This window comes from Colius striatus, chromosome 17 (genome assembly GCF_028858725.1).
Source record: "Colius striatus isolate bColStr4 chromosome 17, bColStr4.1.hap1, whole genome shotgun sequence".
Lineage (NCBI taxonomy): Eukaryota > Metazoa > Chordata > Aves > Coliiformes > Coliidae > Colius > Colius striatus.
The window spans coordinates 8000217-8025068 of NC_084775.1; the positions used below are offsets into that span (position 1 = coordinate 8000217).

General features: G+C 41.7%; 1 protein-coding gene across 2 annotated transcripts; it reads left to right on the plus strand.

Annotated features, from left to right (window-relative positions):
* Positions 1-3415: 3415 nt before the first annotated feature.
* YPEL1 (yippee like 1) lies at positions 3416-24402 on the plus strand. 2 transcript variants are annotated; one of them, XM_062009704.1, is made up of 5 exons: positions 3416-3806; positions 7406-7688; positions 17024-17067; positions 18903-19011; positions 19965-24402. In XM_062009704.1, the coding sequence occupies exons 2-5, from the start codon at positions 7572-7574 to the stop codon at positions 20052-20054; spliced, it is 360 nt and encodes a 119-aa protein (XP_061865688.1). In that variant the 5' UTR covers positions 3416-3806; positions 7406-7571; the 3' UTR covers positions 20055-24402. The 2 variants fall into 2 exon arrangements, with proteins under 2 accessions (XP_061865688.1, XP_061865689.1); XM_062009705.1 differs by lacking the exon at positions 3416-3806 and adding an exon at positions 4894-5017.
* Positions 24403-24852: the final 450 nt, after the last annotated feature.

A 24852-nucleotide genomic window follows, 5' to 3' on the forward strand; every position in this document is an offset into this window, starting at 1 on the left:
TATTTGTTTTCTTTGGAGAACTCTGGATAACACAATGTTGCAAACCTGAGTAACTGGGAAGAGATACAATATTTGTTTGGATACAATTGACCTACTGGTTCTGTTTCCAAAGGGCTAAAGCAAACGGCCAGTGACTCCATGCCATCTCTCCAACTCCCATAACCCAGTGAACTGCGGAGCTGCAGACCATAACCTTGACCACAGTCCCAATGAAAAGCAGCAGCACTACCCCCTCCAGTTTCAAAATTAAATTTAAAGAGAAATTTCATTATGCAGAGCTCAAAACAAAAGCACAGGCAAGAACTGTCTGTGTCAAAATCTGTCCCATTAAACTAGTGTGCATTATAATACTGGTGATTATAGGATTGTGATGTAATTATGACACTACACAGGATTTAGTAGTAGTGTGCCACCTGCTTTGCTAATTGAGATCAGAGATGGCGAGAGACAGACTTCACCCAGGAGTTCACAATCCAAGCAGTACAAAAATTGAGATGTAAGCATTTAATTTCTTCCATACTTTTTGTTTTAAGTATTTCACTGTCTCCATGGGCTACACACAGCACTTTCACCACATCATACTGTATCAGAGGTTCACTCGTACCAGCAACCTTAACCTGCTCCTGAAAGCACTGAATACATCCATGACATGTCTTTATCTTAGAAAAAAAAAAAGAGAAAGAGAGAAAAGGAGATAAAAGGATGGTATTCTAACAGTGCAGCTTGTGTATTTGTTACTAGGGAAACAAACAGCAAAGAGAAAGAAACCCTCAGTGTCCTTGTCATTTGGATCTTTCATTGGAGAAGCAGAGCTTGTGTTAAAAGAATGGGAACATTGTTGAGCTTTCGGGATCCTTTGCTGTCCTCGCTGAGTGACAGACACTTCTTTCTCTTCCTTGTCTACCTTGTCATCTCTGACAAGGAGAGTCACTTCTATATTCAGGATTGGACTGCTGGATATTTTTTTACTCCTCATGTAGGGTTTAATTCCTGTTTCTGTGCGACTTGGTCACTTCCTAACACCTAAACCAAGATGACAGTGTGTGTCTCAAGGTAAACAGAAGAAATTCAATGTTGCATTCCTCTCTGCAGGAAAGCACGGACAGCAGCAGTACTAATAATTCCAAGTTTGCACTTCTTCAAGTTGGTACTGAATCAGAGCACCAGCGAAACTTTGGAGAGTGTGAGAGGTACTGCATCACTTGCTGCATTTCAGCACAGGGACTCTGTGCAGCTACGACCCCCATGGAGGACTGGGCACATGTGGTATCATTGCTTTTGAGGTTCAGGGGCTGTGTATTGCCGTGGGAGCTTTGCCACCAGTCTCAGTGAATCGGTGAGGTGTCAGTCCACCTAAGGCATGACTGATACCTCAGGACTGACTAAGACCAGTGAGGTGTCAGTCATGCCTCAGGTGGACTGACAGCTCACTGCATGGGTTGGGAGGACTACTTGCTGAGATCAGTGTTGATTTTATTGTGACTTTCTGCTCATTGTTTAATATTCCCCATTCCTAGTCCTCAGAAGATGTAAGTTGAAACTGTGGTAAACATACTCTGGTACAGTACTGCAAACATGTAAAATACAAAGTAAGTATTAACTGTTTTGAAAAGGTTGAAGCAATTCTATAGCACATTTACAGGAGTAATTTTATAGGCAACTATATGGCAGCTGAGTAAACAGGGTATAGGATCAGCCATACCAGATGAAAACAGCTGGCCACCCAGCCAGGCATCTTTTGACTAGATAAAAACAGACTAAGAAGTCTACCTTGCTAAGGCAGAGTAGAAACAAGCCCCACAAAATGAAGTAAAATAAACAGCTTGTTAAAAATTCATAAAAAGGCCATGATGAGGTGTTCTTAATGTCATCAGTCTGTAGCTGTTTTTCAAGAAGCATCTCAAGTTTTATATATTCTCTAAACTGTATCAGATTTTAATATCATTTCTCTGCTAAACTATGCTACATCCTTGCCTCTTTCTCCCTTCCAATTATTATCCTGTTGTACATCTTTATCAGACACGCCACCTAACTCATCTTTGGGAAACGGATTAGGAAACTTGATTTGGTGCAGTCTGAAGTGTATCTAATAAGTCAAAGGGATTATCACCTGTCTCCTTCTTACAAGAATACAGCTAGCAGCACTGGAGCTAGAGAGATGATGGGAAAATTCCAATAAGAGCCCTGCTGGAAATACTCTGACAGATGTTTATTTCCTTCGCTAATAACATATTTCTTCTTTGTTGTGCAAACATGACAGTTTGGTACCATTCTTCAGGAATGGCCATTAATTTGCCATTAAGAGGGAAGGAAGATATGACAAAAAATGTATAAACATATGAATCATATTAAAAATCAGATAGGCAGAATAAAATCAACCAACACAGGGATTATTGATTATAGCCACTAGCTGAATTGTAATAGAGCCGATTCCTCTAATATTCTGCAAAGTACCAAGGGCCCTTGGGTAAGGAAAAGCACTTGATAAGGATTTGGAAAAGAAAGATGTCAACATTGACAAGAAAAAGGAGGTGAAGAAAATTGTGTTGATGCTGCATTTATGTAGCATGACAGAAGAGCCCTGCCCCAGGGTACAACGTGCAAATGACAGCTTCATCACAGGCTTTGTCAGTTCCTATATCTATACTCTTTGCCCGTGGAATCAAGAGCACAGCCAAAACGAACTAGGGGCTAGCTCTCACTTACTTTCTTAAGGCAAAACGTGACCGTTGTCAACAGACTTCAGGTGCCTGGGAAACTACTTGACAGTGAATTGTATTTTGGTTTCCTTAATCTTCACAAGTGTTATTTTACACATTCAAACCTGTGTGTTTTTTTCTATATAAGCGACGTGCTCTTCCCGAAACCGCTTTTCCGGAAACAAGCGCTTTGCTTTTTCCTCCTCACCTGCCCATCCCCACTGGGGCGCTTTGGGTTTTTTTTAATGTTTATGTTTTCCTAGAGCGCGGAACCTTTCACCGCCCCGTGTCGGTGCCGGTCCCAGGGCTTTATCCGCTTTCGGCAGAAACGTGGAAGGCGAATAGTCTCCGGCAAGAAAAAGAAGAGCCTGAGCAATCCTGCCTTGCCTCTGACAGCGCCTTTACACAAACCGCCCCAGGATCAGCCGTACCCGAGGCGGCTGCCCCGGCTGAGCGCGAACCCGCTGCCGCCCTTCTCCCCCCGCCCCGCCGGGCCAGTGCTGGGGGGCGCTCGCTGCGCGCGCCCAGACGCCCCCTCCCGCCCCGCCGCGCGCGCAGCCGCCGGAGCGGGCGGAGCCGGGGCGGGCCCGGGGAAGGGGGCGGGGCGCCGCGTGCGCCCAGCTCGCGCGAGCGCGCCCCCCGGCGCGGCGGCCGCTGCCGCCTTCTCCCCTCCCGCAGGGGGCGGGGCGGGGCGGGGGCGCGCGCGCGCGGCGATTGGCTGCCGGCGGCGGTGGGAGCGCGTTTAACGGCCGCAGCGCCCCCGGCCCGGCCGACAACAAAACAAAGGCGGCGGCGCGATGGCTCGGCCGGCCCGCGGCCCTCAGCGCGGGACACGCGCGCCCGGCCCCCGCCTCTGAGCCCTGGCCGCCGCCGAGAACGTCCCCTCCAGCGAGGGAAGCCGCCCGCACCGCTTCCCCCCCCTCCTCCCGCCCCCCGCTTTGATTTTCGGCGAGGGCCCGGGTTTTCGGTGCTGAGCCCTCGCTGCGCGCCGCGTGAGCACCGGGCGTCCCGCCGCCCCTCCTGCCCTTGTCCCCCGAGGGAAAGGGGTCCGGGGGTGTGCTGCTGCCCGGAGTCCGGGCTGGGGAGCGGAGCCGGCACGGCGCGGCGGTGAGTACCGGAGCGTGCGGGAATCCGGCCCCTCTCCCTTTTCCTGCGGCTTAAAGGGGGCGGTTGGGGAAGCGGCTGCAAAGGGGAGCCCCGTGTTGCAGCCCCGGCCGGAGAGACGGCGGTTTCCTGTGTGCGCGGGGCCGGGGGCCGCCGAGGCAACTTTGCTGGCGGGAGGAGGGCTCGGGCGCTATTTATAGCGCCTGGAAATGACGGCAGCGCTGCCTGCCTGTAGCCTCCTCGATACAGGGCGGGTGGTGATGGTTTACATAATTGAGGGGGGGGGCGAGGCAGCGATCGGCGAGTGGGGGTCCGGTGGATTCCGCTCTTGCTCTTCCCCGCTCTGAGACGTCTCCAGGAGCAGTGGCCCAGCCCCGGGGTTCGGCGGTGACGGACTGGAGGAGAACCGGCTCGTGTTGGGGTGGCCGCGGACGGCCGTTCCCCGCAGCGTGCCGGCGGGCTGGGGGAACGAGCCGTTGTCCTGCGGGGATCGCGGCGAGGCCGGAGAGAAAAGCCAACGGCGTCACCCGCCGCGGCGGCTTCGTGCTCCGGCGCGAGAGAGGAAGAGGCTTAAACGTGCACGGAGCAGCTGCTCCCCCCGGCAGGGAACCAGAGCCGGCTCTGCCGGTAACTTTCGCCTCGCCTCGTCTATTCCCGTTATCGCTCGGTATCTGAAGTGAGAAGGAGGCTCCTGTGTCTAAACCTTTCCCTTTGTGAGGGGAGTAATCACATCGCAGCTTACTAAGAGTGCGTGCGTAGGCTTTGTCCGGCTCTGTGGAGCGAGTCAAAGACTCTGGAGCTTGTTTTGTGTCACTCCTTTATTTCCAGCCGGGGAAGCAGCGCGGCGAGGCGCGTCTCCCGCACTGAATGTCCCCGTGCGCTTGTGCGTGGCTCCGAGCACCGGGCCGAAGCCCCCCCGCCACGCTTATCGCGGTGTTTGTTTACACATCCGGGCGCCGCGCGGGGCGGGGCCGGCCCGGGCCCATTGGCCGCCCGCCGCCCCTCCCCGTGGCGTCAGGGCCGCGGGCGGCGGGACCGGGCCGGTACCCGGCGGCCCCTCGGCAGCGGCAGCTCAGCCCGGCCCGGCCGCGCGGTGGGAGCGCGGGTGCCGGCTCGGGGCTGGCCCGAGGCGGTCGGGCTGGCCGCGTTCCCGCTGCCGGCTGTGAGCGGCGAGCACCGTTAGTGCTGCCGGAGGCGCCCGCGGCTCCAGACCGGTAGGTACGGACACAGGTAGCCCGCAGCAGGTTCTGGGCTGCCGGGAACGGGCACCCACCTGTGCGCTTGCTTCTTGTTTTGCGGTTTCTTTCAGATTGTCTCTTCAGTAAAGCTGATGTGTGACCTAAGCACAGACTGTGCTGGTGTCTAAGAGGAAGTTGCCTGTGGTTTTGACACTGCTCTCCGCAGAGTAAGGGCCAGCAGCGCTGGGACCTGCTGCTGCTCAGAGCTATGGGTGAAGTCACACTGCATTTAGTCACAGTTATTAGAACAAGCTAAGAAATGGTTCAGGTTCTGAATCTCGCTTTTAATGTCACACAGCAAGAGGTTATGTGGTTCTTGGGGTGTATATCAGTTAGGCTTGCCCTCTGTTTTTGAGGAGAGCAATATAAAATACAGCTTTCTCAAGAGAGCTTTGGGATTCTTTTAATTTGTGTAGTTGGAGTCTGAAAGAGTACAGATTGTTTTTACAAGTGTGAATTTAGAGCTGCTAGGAATGCCTTGAGGAAAAACATTTCCCTTAGTTCAACTAGCTGAACTTCTGCAAGCATTGAGCTTGTTTCAATTACTGAGTGAAAAAGTATAATCCACAGAGAAAATGTCTTTGCTTGCAGCGCCTTTCATTCTGAAACCCTGTTTGTTTGGGTTTTTTCATTTCCATGAACCTGAACAGTATCTGTATCATTCTGACATGAAGAGTTCAAATGGGGCAACCTCATGTTTAACTTTCAGGATTGTATTTCTTGTGTTCTCTTTTTCCTATGGTCTGTTAACTCTAATAAATATGGCTTAATATCTAGCTGTTCTACAAAAGCAAGCTGTTTTCCCAAGCACTCTCATTATTCTCTTTGCAGTTGCAATTAAATTACCCTGGCACAATGGATATATATTTGTTTAAAGGAGTCTTTAGGCTAACTGGATTAATATTTCAAACATATTAATGTATCCCTTACCCTAATGTATCCTTATCAAATCTGTTTTTGGTGACTGTAACAAAGTCCAGCCATTCTGATGTGTAGATATGTGCTTTGGATGGCAGCTTGTTCCCATTGTTGCTTTATTTTTTTGACTGCATTTTTCTTGTACATGTTTTGTTTGTATCTTGTCTCTGCCTTTGTAATTCTTTATGAAAGAAACTTTCTTGTAGCAAGTAGTTAGTTAGTTCTTGAATCTCTTCTACTGCTATCATAAGCTTAAAAACCAAACAAACCCAAACCCTTTAAATCTTGCTGTGACTGCCTTTTATGCTAGGCTTGCTGTACAGATTGCTTTCTCAAGACTTCTTTTGAAGCTCTGAGGCTGCTTCCTATAAACAATCATTAATTTATGTGGCTTTCATTATCTGCTCTATTTGTATTACTAGTAACCTGCTGCTGGAAGAGAGGTTAACTGCTGCCCTGTACACAGTTTACAACTGTGATAAGTGTGTTGTGTGCTCTTTTTTAATAGCTGGATCGAGATACTGTAAATTCTTGATATCAGCTCTCATGTCTGTGTGTGCTATTGACCTACTCTGTCAGTCACATGATAGCTGATGACATAAGTGACTGTGCAGTGTTCATGTCTGGGTTGCTCATTAGCTTGACACACATAGTGTGGTAACTGATGGCCTTTGACAGAACAGTAGATGCTGTTGTGAATGCTTAAGATATGTAATTTTCAACTAAACTCTAAAAAGGCTTGTTTTCCAGCATAGCAGGAAGTGGTCCAGCCTTCTCTCTGTATGTATTGCTTCTCAAAGTTATTCTGAGGATTAAGAGTGCAATTGTGTATTCCCTGCCTAGGATTTAGCTTTTGTTATCTGAGTTTTTGATAGCATCCTGGAGCCTGTTCTGGTAGAGTGAGGCATTAATTAGCTTTGAGAACACTAGTCCAAAAGGTCTTTGCCTAAAGGCATAACCCTGATCTTGAAAGAGGAGACATGGATCTCCGAATAGAGGGGCAGCATCTTACTTGGCATTTGACTTAAGATAGATGTGATACAGCAAGACTTTTGCTGAAAGCTGAAGTACTGTTGGGCATATTGAAACTAACCACTGGACCTTCAAAGACAATTCACTTTCTCTAATTCCTTCCTTTTGTGCTGTAACTTTCTGCATAGATATCTTAAAGCATATACCTGGTATATTACAGAAGGTGCTTGTTTATCATAGAGAACTGTTTTAGTCTTCTCCTTCATTAGAAGTGTGGTGTAGAAGCATCTAGTGGAACAGAACTGCTTGTTGCTGTGTTATATGGAAATCAAACTGTGCAGCTTCATAGAAGAAAAGGGATGTAGTGTAGCTGAGAATTTGCTCTAAGACTCTGCTTTGTCTAGAATTATTGAATAACAAGTTTCTTCTGGCCTTGTTGTAAGCTGCTAATTGTTCTGCTCTTCTCACCTACAGGTTGTGACTGTTTCTCTTCTGTCATTTGTGTGGAAAGTGCCACACACACTCCAGAACAACAACGGCTTTTGCTTGCATATTCCAGTGTTTCTTTTGTCAGCGAGTTCAGCAAAGTTGTAATTCTTCAAGTGCCAGCCCTGAGCTGAGTGAGGAGCCACCAGCAGAGATGGTAAAAATGACAAAATCAAAAACGTTCCAGGCTTACCTGCCAAACTGTCATCGAACCTACAGCTGTATCCACTGCAGAGCCCACCTAGCGAATCATGATGAATTGATCTCCAAGGCAAGTGCTTTCTTTAGAAGCCTCATGAATTATTTCTTAACCAATATGGTTATCACTGTGTCACTGTTCCCAGTAGATATGAGGTACAAGTTGGTGCATACTTCAGAATATCTTCCCTGGGTTCACTCTTGAGTCATACATGTTGTGTACAGAGGGCTGGATATATTCTGGAAACTTCTGAATGTGACATAAAGGCTGGTCTAATACATTCTCCGTATTGACAAGCTCTGTGTGCTGTCAGGTACGTACTGCTTGTGAGCTGTCCTATCTGAAAACTGCTGAAGAAAACATGAGTCTCTGGCTTGGGAAATTATTCTAGTTATGGTTATTTGAGAGAAATAATATTTTTGGACTCTTATTTGACCTAAAGTCACAAAACTGACTGTTTCCAGAATGTTCCACTTCTACTATGAACTCTGTAAAGACGTTTACTTTTGCTGTGTACCATTTCCTATGGAGTATGATTAGCCAGAGATGTTCAAAAGAGTTGAACTGTCTAAACTTAGTCTTAGAGGATGTGTGGATCTTTGAAATGGGCTGAGCCTGTCCTTAACCTGTTGCTGGAAGCAACCAAGGTTTGTGATGTATGAAATCTATGGAAGAATTTAGTTTGGGATAAATACTTGACAAATTAGCTCATTGTTTGCTTCAGATAAGCTCCTGATGAATTTACTTTTAATGATGTTCTAGAGAAAACACTTAAATTACTTTTTCAAACCTCTTGGTACAGATTGCTTTCTATATAAATGTTTTGACAAAAAACTTCTAGTGGCAAACCACCTATAACTAACTTTATCTGTTGCTCTTACCTGTTTGTGCTCAGCAGCACTAAGGTAATGCTGCTGTTGAGTGCTGAAGAGATGGGGAGGTGTTGAGAATGCTGCTCCTTGTGAGCTGAAGTGTTCCTTGGATAAGGAGAAGGTGGAACTGCTTGCTTATGCCTTGAGGGTTTATCAGGGGATAATGATGTTTCCCCATACATTTTTTTATTTTATTGCAAGCAATCATAGCTCCATTACTCAGTATTCTGAGCCAAAAATTAGTGGGAGGGGCTAATCTTTCCTAAATTCCAGGTTGGAGATGCCTGTAGGAAGAATGAAACTTTGCTAGCTGTATCTCTTGATGTATAAATTCACTGAGGAAAATGCAATCCAGCCACACATACTTAATAGGAAGCTTTTGTTTTAGAGAATTGCCATGGTTACCACTTGAGCCAGTTGTTCTCCAAGGTCCTGGGGGTTTTTCTTAGCAAAGTATTTGGAGGATGTTCTTATGTAAAATGTGTTCATATTATGACTTAATAAATAGTTTAAAACATTAAAGTAACTTTTTCAATTAAAGAATATGGAGAATTCTTTGTTTCTAATGGTCTTCAGAAGAGTGTTAGCTATGGATTCTGGATTGTTTCTGGCTTCTATAGTTCTCAGTGAAGACATCTTACAAAAGTTTCTGTACTTGCAAGTTGACCACATACTTATTTGAGACCTGGTCCATATTCTGTCAACTTAAGTTTTCTTGACTGTGTTCTATATTGTCTAAATCTGTGGTAATGAGAAATACATCTAAATGAGGTGTATCTTTTTGTATGTTTGTAAAATAAAAATACCATTTCTTATGTATTGTACTTGTATTTTGGACATAGCTTTAGGAAAAAAACACCTTCCTTTAAGCTTAACTTGTATATATTCCAACAATGGAGAAAATTTTCTGATGGAATCAATCAACTGGAAAGGAGGAGTTAAATACACTTGGATCATGAAAAAAGTAGTGCTGTCCTGGGAGTGGCAGGGAGAGTGGTAGGAGGAAATATTTCATTTGATTTAAGTGAAAACGTAGGTTAATCTGGAAGATATAGCTGAAAGAAATATCCTAGACAACATGTGTAGACAAACTGTAAAAGGACTAAGAGCTGAGTGTACCTCAGAACTGGTTCTTAATGAAGCTTTTTTGAAGTTCTCTTCCAATGCATTCATTGTTTGAACATTGTGTACAATGAACTCTGGGTAATGAGGTTTGTTATTTATACCAACAATCTCTAGAATCCTATTTACTCTAAATACCCTGCTGCAGCCAGCTGATTCTGTACAGTTTGAAGTTAAGAGCACTGCAGTTCCTGTGCTGTTTTGAATTTATTGACTGAGCAGAGAATTGGACTGCTCAGCCTGTTCTTTTCCCTCCTGCCTTGCTTTGGGGTCCAGTTAGAAGCAAAAGCTCTGTGTAACACTTACTAAACTAAATACAATTTTCAGTTTCAACTCCCTTTTCACCAAGTGCTTAATATGCAGTATCACTCCAGAAGTATAGGGCCATGCATATACTCTTCAGTAGATAAAGGCAAACAGTATTTGATACCCAGCAGTAACTTGTCTGTTTGGGGTGTCATCCCCCCACCTGCATTTCCTGGGCACATGGTGGTTGTTGCTGCTTTCTTGTGTGGTCAGGGAAAAAGAACCAAAATACATGGTGCATTCTTAATTAAAAAGCTAGTTGTAGCTGTTTTAAATGTGCTTTGAGGTATAAGCCTGTGTTATACCTCACAGTAATGTTCCCAGCTTCAGAAGAATAAGTGATACTATGAAATGAATGATATTTCTTAGATGTTGGTCTGTCACAGAGCAGTAAAAAGTGCTGCATATTTCTGTCAGCCATCCCTTTGGTATTCTGGGCCTCAGAATGCCAGACTTCAATACAGATTTGTAGCTCTTCTGCTTTTGAGAACTGCTGATGCCAATTGTCTGACAAGGATGGCAGTGTACATGAATCACCTTTTCATTTTATTTCTGTTCTGTTTGAGCAGCAGGATCTCTTTTCTTGCTTTAGAATTAATTGTGAGGTGCTTTTTTCCTCGTGGCCTTGCTGGTGATAAAATGGCAACCATCTTGGCAAGGGTTTAGAAATAAGAATGCAGACTAATAAGACAGTATAAAAATGTTACCTGCAGAAGTGGATTCATTCTTGTTTTAGTTCTCTGCAATGATGAAGGAACTCTGTTGCCTAGTATTGAAATCAACTTAGATTATGGTGATCAGAACATACATTTCTAGATACTTTTACTCTACAACCTTGTTTTCTGCATCTAGGGTAAGAGGAAGAATGGCAGGAGGTCTGGTGGAGAATAGAGTCCTAAACTAGGTCAGCAGCAGTAGAGATGTTGATAAACCTTACTCTGTACAGCTGAATACATGCACACACACAAATGATTGCTGTCATAATTTATAGCTCCAGTCACCTTGGGAGTGAAGACACTGGTTTGAAGGATCTGTAATAAGGATTTGAAGGTTGAGGAGTTGCTATCATAAGTTGTAGTTTCAGTCCTCTTGGGGGGGAAAAAACCCCATTGATTTGAAAGATACATAACTAACAAACTACATTACACTTAAAATGAAAATTACCTTGAAATAGTGTTAGGTATATTTTAGACACTACTGGTTTTTATTGTTAACAAGTCTCCAAGTGCTGGATTTTCTGTTTCTTTAGTGAGGACTTCAAAATGAATGTTAATAAAATAGTTTTACAAGGGCTATACCAGTCTTCACTATGCTGGGGGACATGCAGAGGAGGGGGAGAGAACCTGTAGCTTTTTCATTTCTTTAAAAAGAAGCAAATGGGTCTTTTTAGAATGATATCCTACTGTGACTACAGGCACAGAAGAGAAGTAAACTCTATCAGCCAGCAACCACAGGACTTTATTAAAGAACAAGGCAAAACATTGATGCCATAGGAGGCACTTGTTGGATTTAGAATGTTCAAATAGCACATCCAAAGTGACCAAACAGTATATGTTAATTTAAAAACCAACAATTAAAAAAATTACCCTCATTAAGTTTTGAGGGAGAACTTCTGCATGACTCTTTGAAGTCCAGACAAGGTTGCTGCTTGTGGGGCCTGTACAAAATGTTATGTGTCTCCTGTTCTTAAAGCATTTCAAAAGTAGGTTTTGGGAAGGGCTTAACCAAAAGAGTCTTCTTCTGATTTGTCTGTGATTGGTAGAGAATGTTCAATGGTTATTAGCAGTAGTTAATCATCAAGGAAATGTTACTTGAGGGGCATAAGTTCCAAAGCACTTGACAATGGCATTCTAATAATTGCTTAGAAATTCAGGCATGGTCCAGCAAATTAGAAGTAGAATCACCTGGAACCTAGTTAGATATATTGTAAAGGATAGTACTTTAGTACTCAAGGGTGACCTGCTTGAAAGACTGTTGAATTGGCTTAGAATGTACTTTAATGCTGGGGATGGAAGAGAATCTGGATTACTGTATGCCTGTATAAATACTGCCACTTTCTTCTGCCTCATTCATTGCCAAGCATATCTGACCAGAGCAGGGGAGAAAGTCACATGAAGTCACAGACAAGACTAGATGTGTCAATGTTTTCAGGAACAAGTTTTGTATAAAGGTGTGTCTGTGTAAGTCAGGTTGATCTATCTTAGTTTGTAAAGTCAACTGTAGCAACTGATAGGGAAGTCAAGAAAATGAAACAAGAAAAACCCCTTTGGACTTACTTTTATTTAAAATTTTCCCATCTTACCAGTAGCTTGTAGGCTGTGCCTAGGTGCTTAAGGGAGCTACTGTTATGCTATTCTGACTTGCTTATAATAATGCCTGCCATGCCTTTAGCACATACTATGATGGTGATGTCCCTCGATGTTTGCAGTGGAGCGTGATCTCTAGCCATGCAATTTCATGCCATCTGTGGGGAATAATTAATTACACAAACCTTTTAGTAGCTTTTCTTTCCCCACCCATGCCCTTAGGTATGCTTAGGGCAGTAAATATATGTTCTGCTTAACTAATACTTCCTTTTCTCCTGGGTAAACCAGCTAATTCTGTTTGTAGGAGTAATGGCAGGTTTAACTTAGAAGCATAGATAATATCTAATCCTGCAAGTATGTACTAATGTGCAAGTGAAACATAAAGTTTCTTTACTACAAAATGTATTGATCACAGAGACCTTACAGATGATTTCAAAATGCCATAATACCAAACATTTCTTGCAATCCACCTTAGTATGTTTCCTAAGCACAGCTGAACAATTTTGCTTACACTATTAGACCTTACAGATACTTTCAGCTGTGTTGAAAGAAGAAGAAGTAGTTACAGTTCTTGAAGATCTTCCTATAGGAACAGACAGCAAGTCAAAGATATGGATTTTCTAGGGAAGCAGTTAACTCAGTCACTGCACTGTTATTAATTGGGGTCCACGAAAAAGCAGACTCAAAGCAAATTTGTTTTAACTGTGAATATTAGTTGAAGTGATAAATTGCTCAGCTTCTAAGTAAAAATCCTAGTTGATGCGAGTCACTGATTACAGTTGTTCACACTTGCCACTATATTCTAATTCCTCTCTATTGGGCAAGACATATTTAAGACCCAGTTTTAATATGAGTCCTGGCTCAGTTGTGATTTATGTCTAGTGCTGGCAGTCTCTCAAGTGCTGCGCAAATCTTGCGAAGGAAAAGCTTGCGCTTGCATAGGTGATGTTTATTCTGAGAAGAGCAGTTTGTCTGGAGACTGGTTTGAACAGTTATGCCTGTTAGTCCTTGACATGGCCATTTAAAATGTTCTTGCCTCTTTAATTTCCTTTGAGGAGCTGACACACAAGACATTTAACCTGTCGGTCTCTTAAAATGCATATCAGTGTAACTCAGTCATACAGAGTGTGAGAAACTTAGTGCTGGTAAAAACAAATGTTTGTTCAGTATTTTTTTTTCTGGTTATTCAAAATAGTCTATAGCCAAGTTACAAGCTCAGCAAGCAGTTCAAGTGCTGAAATGAGTTGTCCTCTTTTTATTTCTAGTGATAGGATGCATCAGGATGTCAAGCTCCAATAATAAATTGTTCATATACCTAAGTGGAACTTTCTGTGTTAATCAATCTTGTGTCCTCAAGAGAATGCATATGTGGCAGACATATCTTTTTGTGTTATTTGGATACAGATTTTGGAGAAAGAAATCTCTTCAGTTGTTCATGTGAACAGGAAACTCTGACTGCCAAGTGCTGACAAACTAAAAGTCATAATAAAGTGAAAAGTCACAGGAATGAATTGAAAAAACATCTCTTTTCACTGCTTTTTCTTGAGTGAGTGTATGAGTTCCACATGGAGGGATTGCAGACCATTTCATGCTCAATGACACATTGATGTGGCTGGACACTATATTTTAAAGGAAAGTCTGAGTTGCCTAGAACAAATTCTGTACTCCAGAATGCAGCAGCGCAAGTTGCTATGGGTTGCTGTCAAGTTGTCTCTGAGATGTAAATATGGAGGAACTCTGTCTTAGCAGCTGGGCAAAGAAACATGGCATGTAAATATAATATTTAGCTTATAAACAAGTGTGTGTGGGTAAGAAAGATGGTATCAAATGAATCCACTGAGCTCTGCTAACAGGAAACTGGAGAAGGTGGGAATGGAGGAGCATTTCACAGTGGGGTGTTTGTTAGCAGATTTTCTTTCTAAAACCACCGTCCTGGGAAAAAGTTCTAGTTTGTGCTGCTTCTCCCTCCACTCTAGCCTGCTAAACCTGAAAATTAGAAAGTAATACTAGAATATAGTGTATTTTGGGCAGCAAAAAAGTGCAAGAAAGGAAAAGTTGTCTTTAAAAATGCATCAAGAGGAAGAACTCCTCAAGCAGTACTTCCCAGCCTGTGGGTTTTATTTCATTTGGCTACATTTTTTTTTCAGCTTATGAAATAAGAAGTGAGGAGCTGCTGCTTCTGCTATTCCTGGCATCCTGTTACTACCTTGTGCTTAATTTTGAGAAATGGAGGGTCAAAGGAGAGCTTTTATTAGGTGATACTAAGTCAAGACTAAAAAAAACTTGGCAGAAATAATGCTGTAACTTAGTTCAAAAGGCCTCCTGACTGTTGATTTGTTCTGGAGTCCTCCTTTCACAGCTAGATGGAACTTCAGGTATGGCATGTAAGTGGTTTAAGAAGAGATTGTGTAGGACCAGACAAGCCCCCCTGGGTTAATTTGTATGCAATTGGCATGTAAGTACAGAAACTAGCACATGATTAATTTAATAGGAAATAATATTTCTTGGTGCAATTCGAAAAAGGACTTGTGAATTGTAATTCACAGCAAAAGAGTTTTTAAAGCAAGGGTAATTGGCTGCAACTCTTTAATTTGGTAATTTTTACAGTAGCCTAACCAACAATAATGGTATTCATTACTTTGAAAGTTCTTTTTCTTAATCTCAGATACCCAAAACAAGAAAGTTCTAGTTTAAAGTGTTTGTTTCCCTTGCTTTTTCTTAATTTTTGGGGTTGCACAACTGCAGTTGTCTCTAAATTTAAGTGTACTTGACTCAGACTAGTTACTAATTTGTTAATGAGTAATTTTTGAGGGTATACACATTAATAAATTTTGATTTCATCTGCAGTATGCATTCTCTGCTCTGTTACTGACTGTGAGACACTGGCACTAACTTGGAGACCACTGCTTATTCTGTAGAAACTACAGACTGTAGGTTCTATAGTGGTCTGCCACTTTCCTGATGCGTGTTTGGAGAACTGAACTAGTGGTGGAGGTGTTTTGTTAGTTTTGAAGGTGTAAGGATTACTTTCTGGCAGAGTTGTTCAGACTCTATATGCAACTTGAGTCTCTCCTTTCAGGGTCATTCCTACCTGAAGTTTTAGCTTTCACTGCACTGCATAGCCTATCTTTGGGTTTTCTTCCCCTTGTCTTGTGAAAAATAAGACTTGCAGTTCTGCCTGATGGAGAGTGTGCTAAGGGCTGCATGCAGCTACACTGCCACCATTGCTGCTTGCAGTAGTCCAGAGTTATGGGTTTCTTATAACATTCTTTGTTGCAGTATATAATCTGGTCAGTGTTATTAAAAAAGTGTTTATTTATACACAATTCCCTTTCACTTTTTTCTTTGCAAACTGTTCTGAGTAGTTCAGACAGTTATTGGTATTGTGTTGCTAATCATTAGACTGGCAAAAGACCAGTTTTGGTGTCAAGTGTCTTCTGATTATATCACTAAATACATGTCAGAAGAAGAATCCATTGCAGAAAGGTACATCTGTCTGTTTCCATGCCTAATGTTATTAAAACCATTCGAAAACATTCAGGGGGGGATTTTCCTTGCAGAAAGCTTCTGTGTTGACCTAGTGTAGGTTTTGGAAATGCTGGTCATTGATCTTCAATACTAGAACTGCAAGGATTCTCAGAAACAATTGTACTTTCTCTTCAGTGTGGATGAAATTGTTAATTTCCATTGAAAGTAGGTTAAGGAGGAGAAATTATTGGGGGAGGGGAGAAATGGAGACAGTTTATAGATTTTTTTCAAAGTGGAATTCAATGTGGAAGAGAGAAAAAAGAAAAACTCCATTTCCATGATCAAATTTGAAAGGGAAATAATGGCTATGTCTAAATTATCAAGGAATTCCATTCAGAGGGAACAAATGAACAGATGAAAGCAGCGATGTGTCTTATGTAGGTTTTTAATGTGTTACCTACGGCTGGATCTTGTCTGCTCACAAGTTTTGCCAAGATGGTTGTAGCTCAGGGCTGTCTGAGCATAGATTCAGGTCTTTGTCTTCACTGGCACTTGTGGAGTGTACAGCAGAAGCGCTTCTGGTTTAGTTTGGTGCAGAAGGAACAAAGATGTAGTTCACAGGCACTGAAACTGCTCTGCAAGCCCAACCAAATCCCCTGTAAGTGTGGTTGATTAGAGCTTTTAACTGTGCTACTGCTCTGAACCGAAGCAAAAGTCTAACAGTCATCTTTTGTCCATAATCTATCAGGAATGTGAGAGAGCTGAAAGCATATGGCTGTGCTTGGACATTTGATGATAAGAGTTGTTTTATTAAAACAAAGCCAGGCTTATAAACTTGCTCAGATGTGTTTTCTGAATACACTATGCTAGTTTTATGCTTGGTCCCAGAATTGCACTGGTCTTAACGTCAAATGATCCAATGAAATGGAATTAAGTCATCTTTTTGGTACAGCAGGAAAGGACAGGGGAAATGGAAATAATTCCCTTTGTGAGTTAAAAGCAGATTATTTTAATTAGCATGAAGTATGTCTAGGAAAATGAGAACTGATACCTTACAGAGTGATAGGAAAAAAGTATGTTTTGTTTGCATTACAGTCATCATATTTTGAACAATAATACTTAACAACTTAAAATCATTGCAAAAAATCGAATGTGAGTGAGCACTTTGCTGACCAGACTTGCCTATGAAGAATTGGTATAAAGTAATTAAACTGAAATGTTTATATCTGTATTATGTTTATATGCTCACTGAGACACTTCTCTGGAACGATATTTTTTTTGTTTGGTGGAGTTTTTGTGTTTTTTAACAAGTGCAACTTTTTTTTTCATGCAGTCCTTCCAGGGAAGCCAGGGACGAGCCTACCTCTTCAATTCTGTGTAAGTACATTATGGTTGCACACACTACCTGCAGAGTGTCACTTCTTTGGGATACTTGGTAAGTGGGAAACAGTAGGGATTAATCTAGCTGCACTTTGCCCTGTTTTTTAAATCTGGCTTTACTCACCAGCAATAGTTGTTAAAGAGCTACTGAGCTGATTTGTAAGTATCCCTTTGCACATATTAGTGTATTTTACATTTTAAGCAATTCTACAAATAGCTGAAAGTTTTGGGGAGAGTATTAATGGGAATTTCCTTTTGTGTATGTAATGATAACTGTCTCCAGTAAATGTTGCTATTCTGAGATACTCCAGAAGTCAAAATATTTTATGTGACTCTGAATTTGCTTTAGACAACTCTGCTGGAGTCTAAAGAAGACTTTTCCGGTGTGATAGTAAAGATACATTTGCAGGTTAATGTTTCAGTAAACTTGGTATATCTTAAATGACCTTGAATATTGCAAATGTGCTAGAGGCAAAAGGGTTCTGATCTTATCAAGCCTAGTATTTGCAATTTTAGGCACGTCCTACCCATGATATAAGACTCTTTGGATTTACTAATGGCTCTACTTTAAGTTTCTTATTAGAAATGCAAGACTGCATTTTGTGTTTGTTTCCCAGCAGTTTACTGTGTTGCAGCATTTTGGAAAAATGCAGTTCAGTGACTTCAGTGTCTATTTTAGAGCAGGATAACGGAACCATAACTGCAAAGGGTTTGATTGCAGGTCCTTGAAATTCCTTTTATATGTAGTCGTTCAGTGGTGTCTTGGGACTTGTATAATTGCAGTAGCAAGAATCTGGTAATATTGGACTCACGCTGGAGCAGTTCCTGGACTGTCTCCTGTGGGAGGGAGCCCACACTGTAGCAGTGGGGAGTGTGAGGAGGCCTCCCCCTGAGAGGAAGCAGCAGCAAAGTCCATCTGTGACGAACTGACTGTAACCCCCACCCCTGCAACATTGTGCAGGAGGAGGTACAAACTAGGGAAGAAGGGAGGGATGGAGGGAAGGTGTTTTAAGATTCAGGTTTTATTTCTCACTTCCCTGCTCTGATTTGATTGTTCATTACTAAATCAAACCACTTCTCCCCAAGTTGAGTCTGATTTGCTCGTGACTACTTGCTGAGTGGTCTCTCTGTCCTTATCTTGACTCATGAGCCCTTTGTTGTGTTTCTCTCTTCCCTATTCAGTTTAGGAAGGGAGTGATAGAACAACTTTGTGGGCGCCTGGTACCCAGCCAGGTTAAACCACCACAATACACACTGTCTAAAAATTTAGTGCAGTCTTGCCTCATGTTTTCTGCATAGACTGTCATTAATGAACAGAACTAGCTTGATGAAGTACTTCATGGGATGTTTTGGTTTGATATTGCTGTTTTTCATCACGGCTTAGTCTGCTGATCTGTAGCAAAGAAATATGTATGAGGCTTTTTCCTTGCTGCTATTTTGCAGTTGATTCTAAATTCAGCCTATGGTGCTGATTTGCTGGTACAGGCTTCCATTATAGAGGCCTCACATTGGTTTTGAAGAAAGCCTGAAACCGTACAGGTGTCCAGTTACTGCTCTAGTGTTCTGTTCTCTAAAAAATTAACTATTTAGCCTGACTTTATTGATGGGAGTTAGTGAGCATCACCAACAGTTTGTTGTTCAGAGTAGCCACTTGACAAACAAAAAACCCATCCCCTTTTTTCTTCCTATGCTTCAGCTCAGTGTAACAGAGGAGGTTACTTCTACTGCACTGACTGAGTTAGGCCCTTCTAAAGTTTTTTGTCCTATGTAGAAAAGGTGGGTAGCAGGTAAGAAAAAACTCTCATGCAGTTCATGTCATTTCTCCGTTGCAGGGTAAATGTGGGCTGTGGTCCAGCAGAGGAGAGAGTTCTTCTGACAGGTTTACATGCTGTAGCAGATATCTACTGCGAGAACTGTAAAACCACTCTTGGATGGAAATATGTAAGCAACATACTTAAATCTTCGATAAATGTTTCTGTGTTGAAGCACATATCTCTGAATAGGCCATTGAGTAGCACCTATACTGATAGGTTAGGTGAGTTAGTGCTAGTGCTTTTGTATATATCAGACTGCAGTACACTTCTGCTTCCTTACATCTGCTGAGTGCTGCAATAAGTAACTTTATTCTGGACTGCCAAACCAAGCATGAGCTACAGGTGCTAGTGCAGCTATCTAGTACTTCTGTAATATCCTTTTGCAAGATTTCCAACTACATACAACAAACTAGACAGAAGAAATTGTCCAAGTGGGTCTTTAATTTCTTAGATTGCAGAAGTTGGTCCATATGGCAAAGATATGAATGATGCTAAATGGCACTGAGCATGTTTACACTCCTTACTGTAAAGTGAACGTGATTCTGTCATTTGAAAAGTTATTTGTGCACTTGCAGTTACCAGTAATGCATGTGTACTGTGAGTCTGATGTTTTGAAATGGATAGATTCTGATTTTCATTGGTTCGGTATAGCTTCAGAGCTAACATAAACAAGTTGTCCTAATGTATTTCCTCTGACGCATATAGAGAGCTTTTGAATTGGTTCCTGTTCCCTCTTTTCATTGCTTCTGGGAATAAAGAAACTTTACACACATAACATGCCATTTCCTAACCTTCACTTAAAGGTGTTAAAATTCCCTAAGCAGCTAGAGAACGTGGAATGTTCCAAAGCAAGATCTGTTCTGCAGCACATCTGCTGATTCCACTTACAAGAAGTTCACTCCTATTACCTTCTCAGCCCTCTGTCCTCTCTTTCCTCCCTCCTGCTCTTGAGTTGGTGTAACTGATACGTTAACAGGAATGTCTCTGGATTTGTCTTTGTAATGCAAGTTTGATGCTTAAAATGCTGAATTTCCCCAGCTTAATTCCGAGTCTTTGATTTGATTTTTTTCTTCTTTCCAGGAGCATGCTTTTGAGAGCAGTCAGAAATACAAAGAAGGAAAATTTATCATTGAACTTGCCCACATGATAAAGGACAATGGCTGGGAATGAATCATAACCTTTTTTTCTTCTGTTTGGACAATATTCTGTGGAACGTGCTTTACAGAGACTAACGCAAAGTAAAGGAAGAGCTTGGCTAGAGTGGCCCTGAGAAATATCACTGAACTCTGAAACCTCACAGATGAGTAGTGTAGTGTAAGTGGCTATTTCAGGCCATGTTTGCCTTTTCTCCTTGTGTAAGTTCCCTCTTTTTGTACGTGTATAATTGTGTGAGCCGTTGTTTTGGAACATTTTGGATGACCTTTTTCTAAACTCTCTCAAACTAGAGAAACAGTTCACTAATTGAAAATGGATTTTACTGGTTTAGCATCTCTCTCTGACCTATGCCTTTAATGCTACCTTCTGCTGTGCATGCTTCTTGCCTAAACACCTACACTCCAGTCCTGTAGAAGTTCTGTATCTGAGCAGTCTGAAAGAATGTATGGGATTGGGGTGCTTTTTTATATGTAGCAATTTCTGATGTGTTTGGCAGTGAAGAGGATGCAGTATTGTAGTTAATTCCTTCTTAAAATTCGAGTGTACCACAACCTATATACATCTTGTAGGTGAATTGGTTAAAGGTACAGTGCTCACCTTAAAAATTACTTGGATTGCACTGACTGAAGTTAGAAGGTCTCAAGTTGTTAGGAAAGGTTATGCTGGAGGATTTGGTATCTTAATGAAATACCTTAGAAGGATTTTAAATCAATAATACTATAAAATATGTTCATTTAAGACCAACATATTTACTGAGGAGTTTGATGGATAAGAAATTTATAAAACTATAGCTTGCAAGATTAAAAAGGCAGAAAAATATATGCATCTTCTATTTTGGAAAAAAAATAATTAGTCAGTGTGGTAAAAACGCTTTGGTACTGTACCTTTGCCAGTAACAGGGACTTGTGCATCAGTAAAGTTTTATGGCTGGTTCCATGTAACTGTATAGTCCTAATGCACTGGACCAAGAGGTTGATATCAAGGAAACTTGTTGAAGTGTTCTTTCTGATACATGTGAACAAAAATATTTATTTTTGTGAGAAACAGCCAGAGCCTATGACATGGAAATTACCGTAGTACCTGAGGAAAGGGGAGGGGGGATAAGAGGGAAGGGGAGTTTGACTCAGATTTTCATAAAATAAGATAGTTTTTGAAATTTGGGGGTGGGGAAAGGGTTTCATGGTTTGCTGGCTAAATCATCCCCAAGTACCTTTTTATAGTAAATTTATATGAAAGCCACCTTCTCTTTTGCTCTCACGCTGTTTCTTAAGTGGAATGAGTTAATGAGAGAAACTCCTGGAAAGCACTTGCATGGTATTAGCTGTTGATACCCGTGCATGCAAATTCTGAGCAACTATGAAAGTTGTTCTACGTAAATTTGCTAACTTTATCTTCAAATTGAACAGTCTCTGAAGACTTTTTGTATTTTAATCCTTCTAATGCTTGATGACAAAATGTTTGAGGGAAAAAAAAAAAAACCCTTTAACACTACATAAGTACCATAACTGAGCAACGTGGAAGCCTGGCAATACAAAATGGTTTTCTCTCAATAACAATTCTGATTCGGCACCTGCAAAATTGGTGACAGGTGCTGCTGCTGCTGTTGTGTTTTTGGGAATCTCTGATAGGCTTTCTGAACTCCGCTGCACTTTAGAAATTTTGTCATACATGAAAAATGCCAATGGGTAGGGGCAATACGAGTTTTTAAAACCAGCTTTTCGGTGTCTTTGCGAAGAGAAAGAGAGAGAAAAGAGTTCATCCATGTGTACGCATTCTCTATGATGCAGGCTGGCTAAACTGCATCCCAGATGTTGTGGTGATCTGTACCTATGAACTAAAAATGTAAAAATAGAGAAGTAGTTAAAGCTGTTCTGTTTCAGTCCAGAGACCAGAGGTGATACAGTCGTGTTCAATCTGGATTTTATGGCTTACACGTTACTACTTCATGTTCACATCTTCAGGCTTCAAAGTCTCCTTTCTAACAATGTAATTGATACAAGTTGGGCTTTGGTGTTGCTTGTATCTTGATCTTTTTGACCTGGGATTCTTGGGATTCTGTTCTTCTCCATTGTAGTGTATGTTGCCAACAAAGAAGGAGCTAAAAGCTTCTGTTAGCAAAAACTTTGTTGGCTTCAAAGTCCAGTTGCAATGTTGATACTTGTGAACATGCTTATGTGAAGTTTGTGTATTTTGGACTTTTCTTACTTCCTGGCTACAGACTTGTTGAAGCAGTACACTGGACTGAAGACAAAAGTAATGGCTGCTTTGCAGCAGAGAGTTGAAATTAAAGAAAGTGTGTAAAGTATTAAAGATTTTTCTCTCTAAAATTGGGGATTTGGCTATCTCCTGTCGGTGAGTTAATGCTCTCTGTAACAGCCTGAGGCTTTTTTAGAAATTCAACCTCTTTCTTCAGTGCATTACTTATATTTCAAACTGGATATTTTCACCAAAACCTTAATTAACTTTGCCAAAGGTTGGGACTTCATCAAGTGCTTAGCACGTAGAGCTTCAGACTACTGGCAGAAAGAGTTAACGATCTATGTGTGAAGTTTATGGCTTTTTAGAGAAGCAGACAAAGCAATATTCTTTTTTGGTCTTTTAAGAGTGGACTCTTAGGAGGAGTAAAGAGTAGAACTAGTACAGAATTGCTATTTCACCCTGCCATGTAACAATTCTTGAGGCTCTTTCTGTTGAGGGAACATGTGAAGTTTCTTCCTGTGTCGCTTGGCAGCGTCAATGATTATTTTCTCCCCCTGTAAAGATGTAGAGATTTCTTGTTATTGGTTTTGGTGAAAGTAGAATCCAGATAGCAATGGCTGCTGGCTGATGTGAAGAGGTCAGTCTGGTCACTGAACCCTCCAGCAGTCATTTGAAAGAAAAAAACAAAACTTACTTGAAAAAAATTTTACTAAAGCATTTTCCCTCTAACCAATTTTTGTAATATATTGAAGATTATATTTAAAGTTTGTATGTGTTTGCTCTGGGCAAGTTTACTTCCCCTCCAACTTGAGCACTTTTGTTACTTGTACTGGTTATTTTTATTGTTGGTCTTAACATTTATTTTGTATTTTGTTTTTTATAAACTGTAACAAAAAGCTTTTGTGAACCTTTTGTTTCTTGCTGGCTCTTTCTTGGACCAAATGAACTGACTATGAGCTGGCTTAGAAGAAATGTTCATTGGGATGCATAGGAATTTGCTAGCAAAAATGTACATGTATTGAAAGGTTTTTACTTTGGAACCTCTAAAGCCATGCCTGTCCTAAAGTTGTTATAATTTGATGAGGCTTCAGTAATCTGGCCACACATTCTCTATCTAGCTCCAAAATACTGGCTGTAACGATGGTGTCCCAGGACTGAGCCAGCCTCCAAATGCTGGAGTTATTCTTTGGCTCGTCACTCTATCTTTTTGATTAACAAAAGGCAATGCTGCAGTCTATTAAAAAAAGTCTGGCAAGTTGCAAACTTGCTGTGAAATAAGCTGCAGAATTTAGTGAGGGATCGCTGCCACATCGACCCCACCACTCTTGTTGTATGCTTTTAGCAGTCCAGTAATCTCGGGTTTATCTGCCAGTAAAAAGGGACAGAATAAGAGTTCCCCTGGTCCATTGTGAGCTGTACAATGACAGAACTGCATTGATGAGGCTGGTTATAATGCCATCTTAATTTCCCACTAGCAAGTCCCAGTCTCACGGCCAATCTGAGTGGTATGTCTTGCAATCTACGGGAGAGGAGGGAGTACTGTTTATGACACCTCTTTGAAGTCTGGCCTCAGAGGTTCTGACAGTCATCACTGCTCCCATAACCACCTGGTCATCTGTGTTTCTTACCGTTGTATCGAGTTAGTGCAAGAGTCCCCGAATGCTGTGTACAGTTGTTGGTGGACATATGCTTCCCTCTGAGTGCCGCTTGTCGAGCTCTGCACCTCATCTCAGCAGTCAGATTGCAACAGTAGTGACCTACAGTCTCACAGACCAAATTGGAACATCTCCATTCATTGGTGATGGTGATGAGTGGAAGAAGCTGTCAAATTATTGTTAAACTTTTTGGACACTTCATTGTACTTCATTGAGACTCATGTTAAGCCGAGCAGCAGTATAAACACCTACTGCACTGCAAAGGAACAGAGCTCAGAGGTTTCTGTGAAAAGGACTGTTACAAATGGTTTAAGGCCTAAAGCATGAGTCATAAATGGCCGTTGAGTTGTGCCTCATTGTTTCTTAAACTCTTTACAATGCTTTCTTTTACAGGTGACATGGCTGTGTTGCTGTTTTGTCCTAGCAATACTGTACATCATTTGTTGTTTCACTATATTGTATCTACTTGAGGTATCACAATAAAAGCTTTCAATTGTTTTGTTGAGTTACTTGTTGGTTTTGGACTATCTTTTCTTGTTGATTAAATTCTCATACTTTATTCTGTGATGGCCAGAGAGAAAATCTATCTGGTGCTCTTAGTTGCTGTTAAATTCTACGTGTGGCATGAAGCTGATTTTTATGTGGCTTTAAGACTGAAACTAAACATTCACTAAAGATTCACTAATCTTTCCAAAATACAGAAAGTTGTGTTGGTACTTTTGGAGCTTTTGCCCACCTTGAGCCAATCATGATGGCATTCTATGAGACAGGTGGTATTCGTTGCCTAAACCTCTAATTTGTCACATTAATTAAAGTAATAAAGATTCAGATAGCACAGAGCCATCTTTTGTATTCAAGGTGTTTATAGTAGAACCCTGTTAAATATTGGTGTAGCAAAGGGACTGTAAAAAGACCAACTGTCAGTAATTGGATTACCTGAATGATTTTGGAAATGTGAA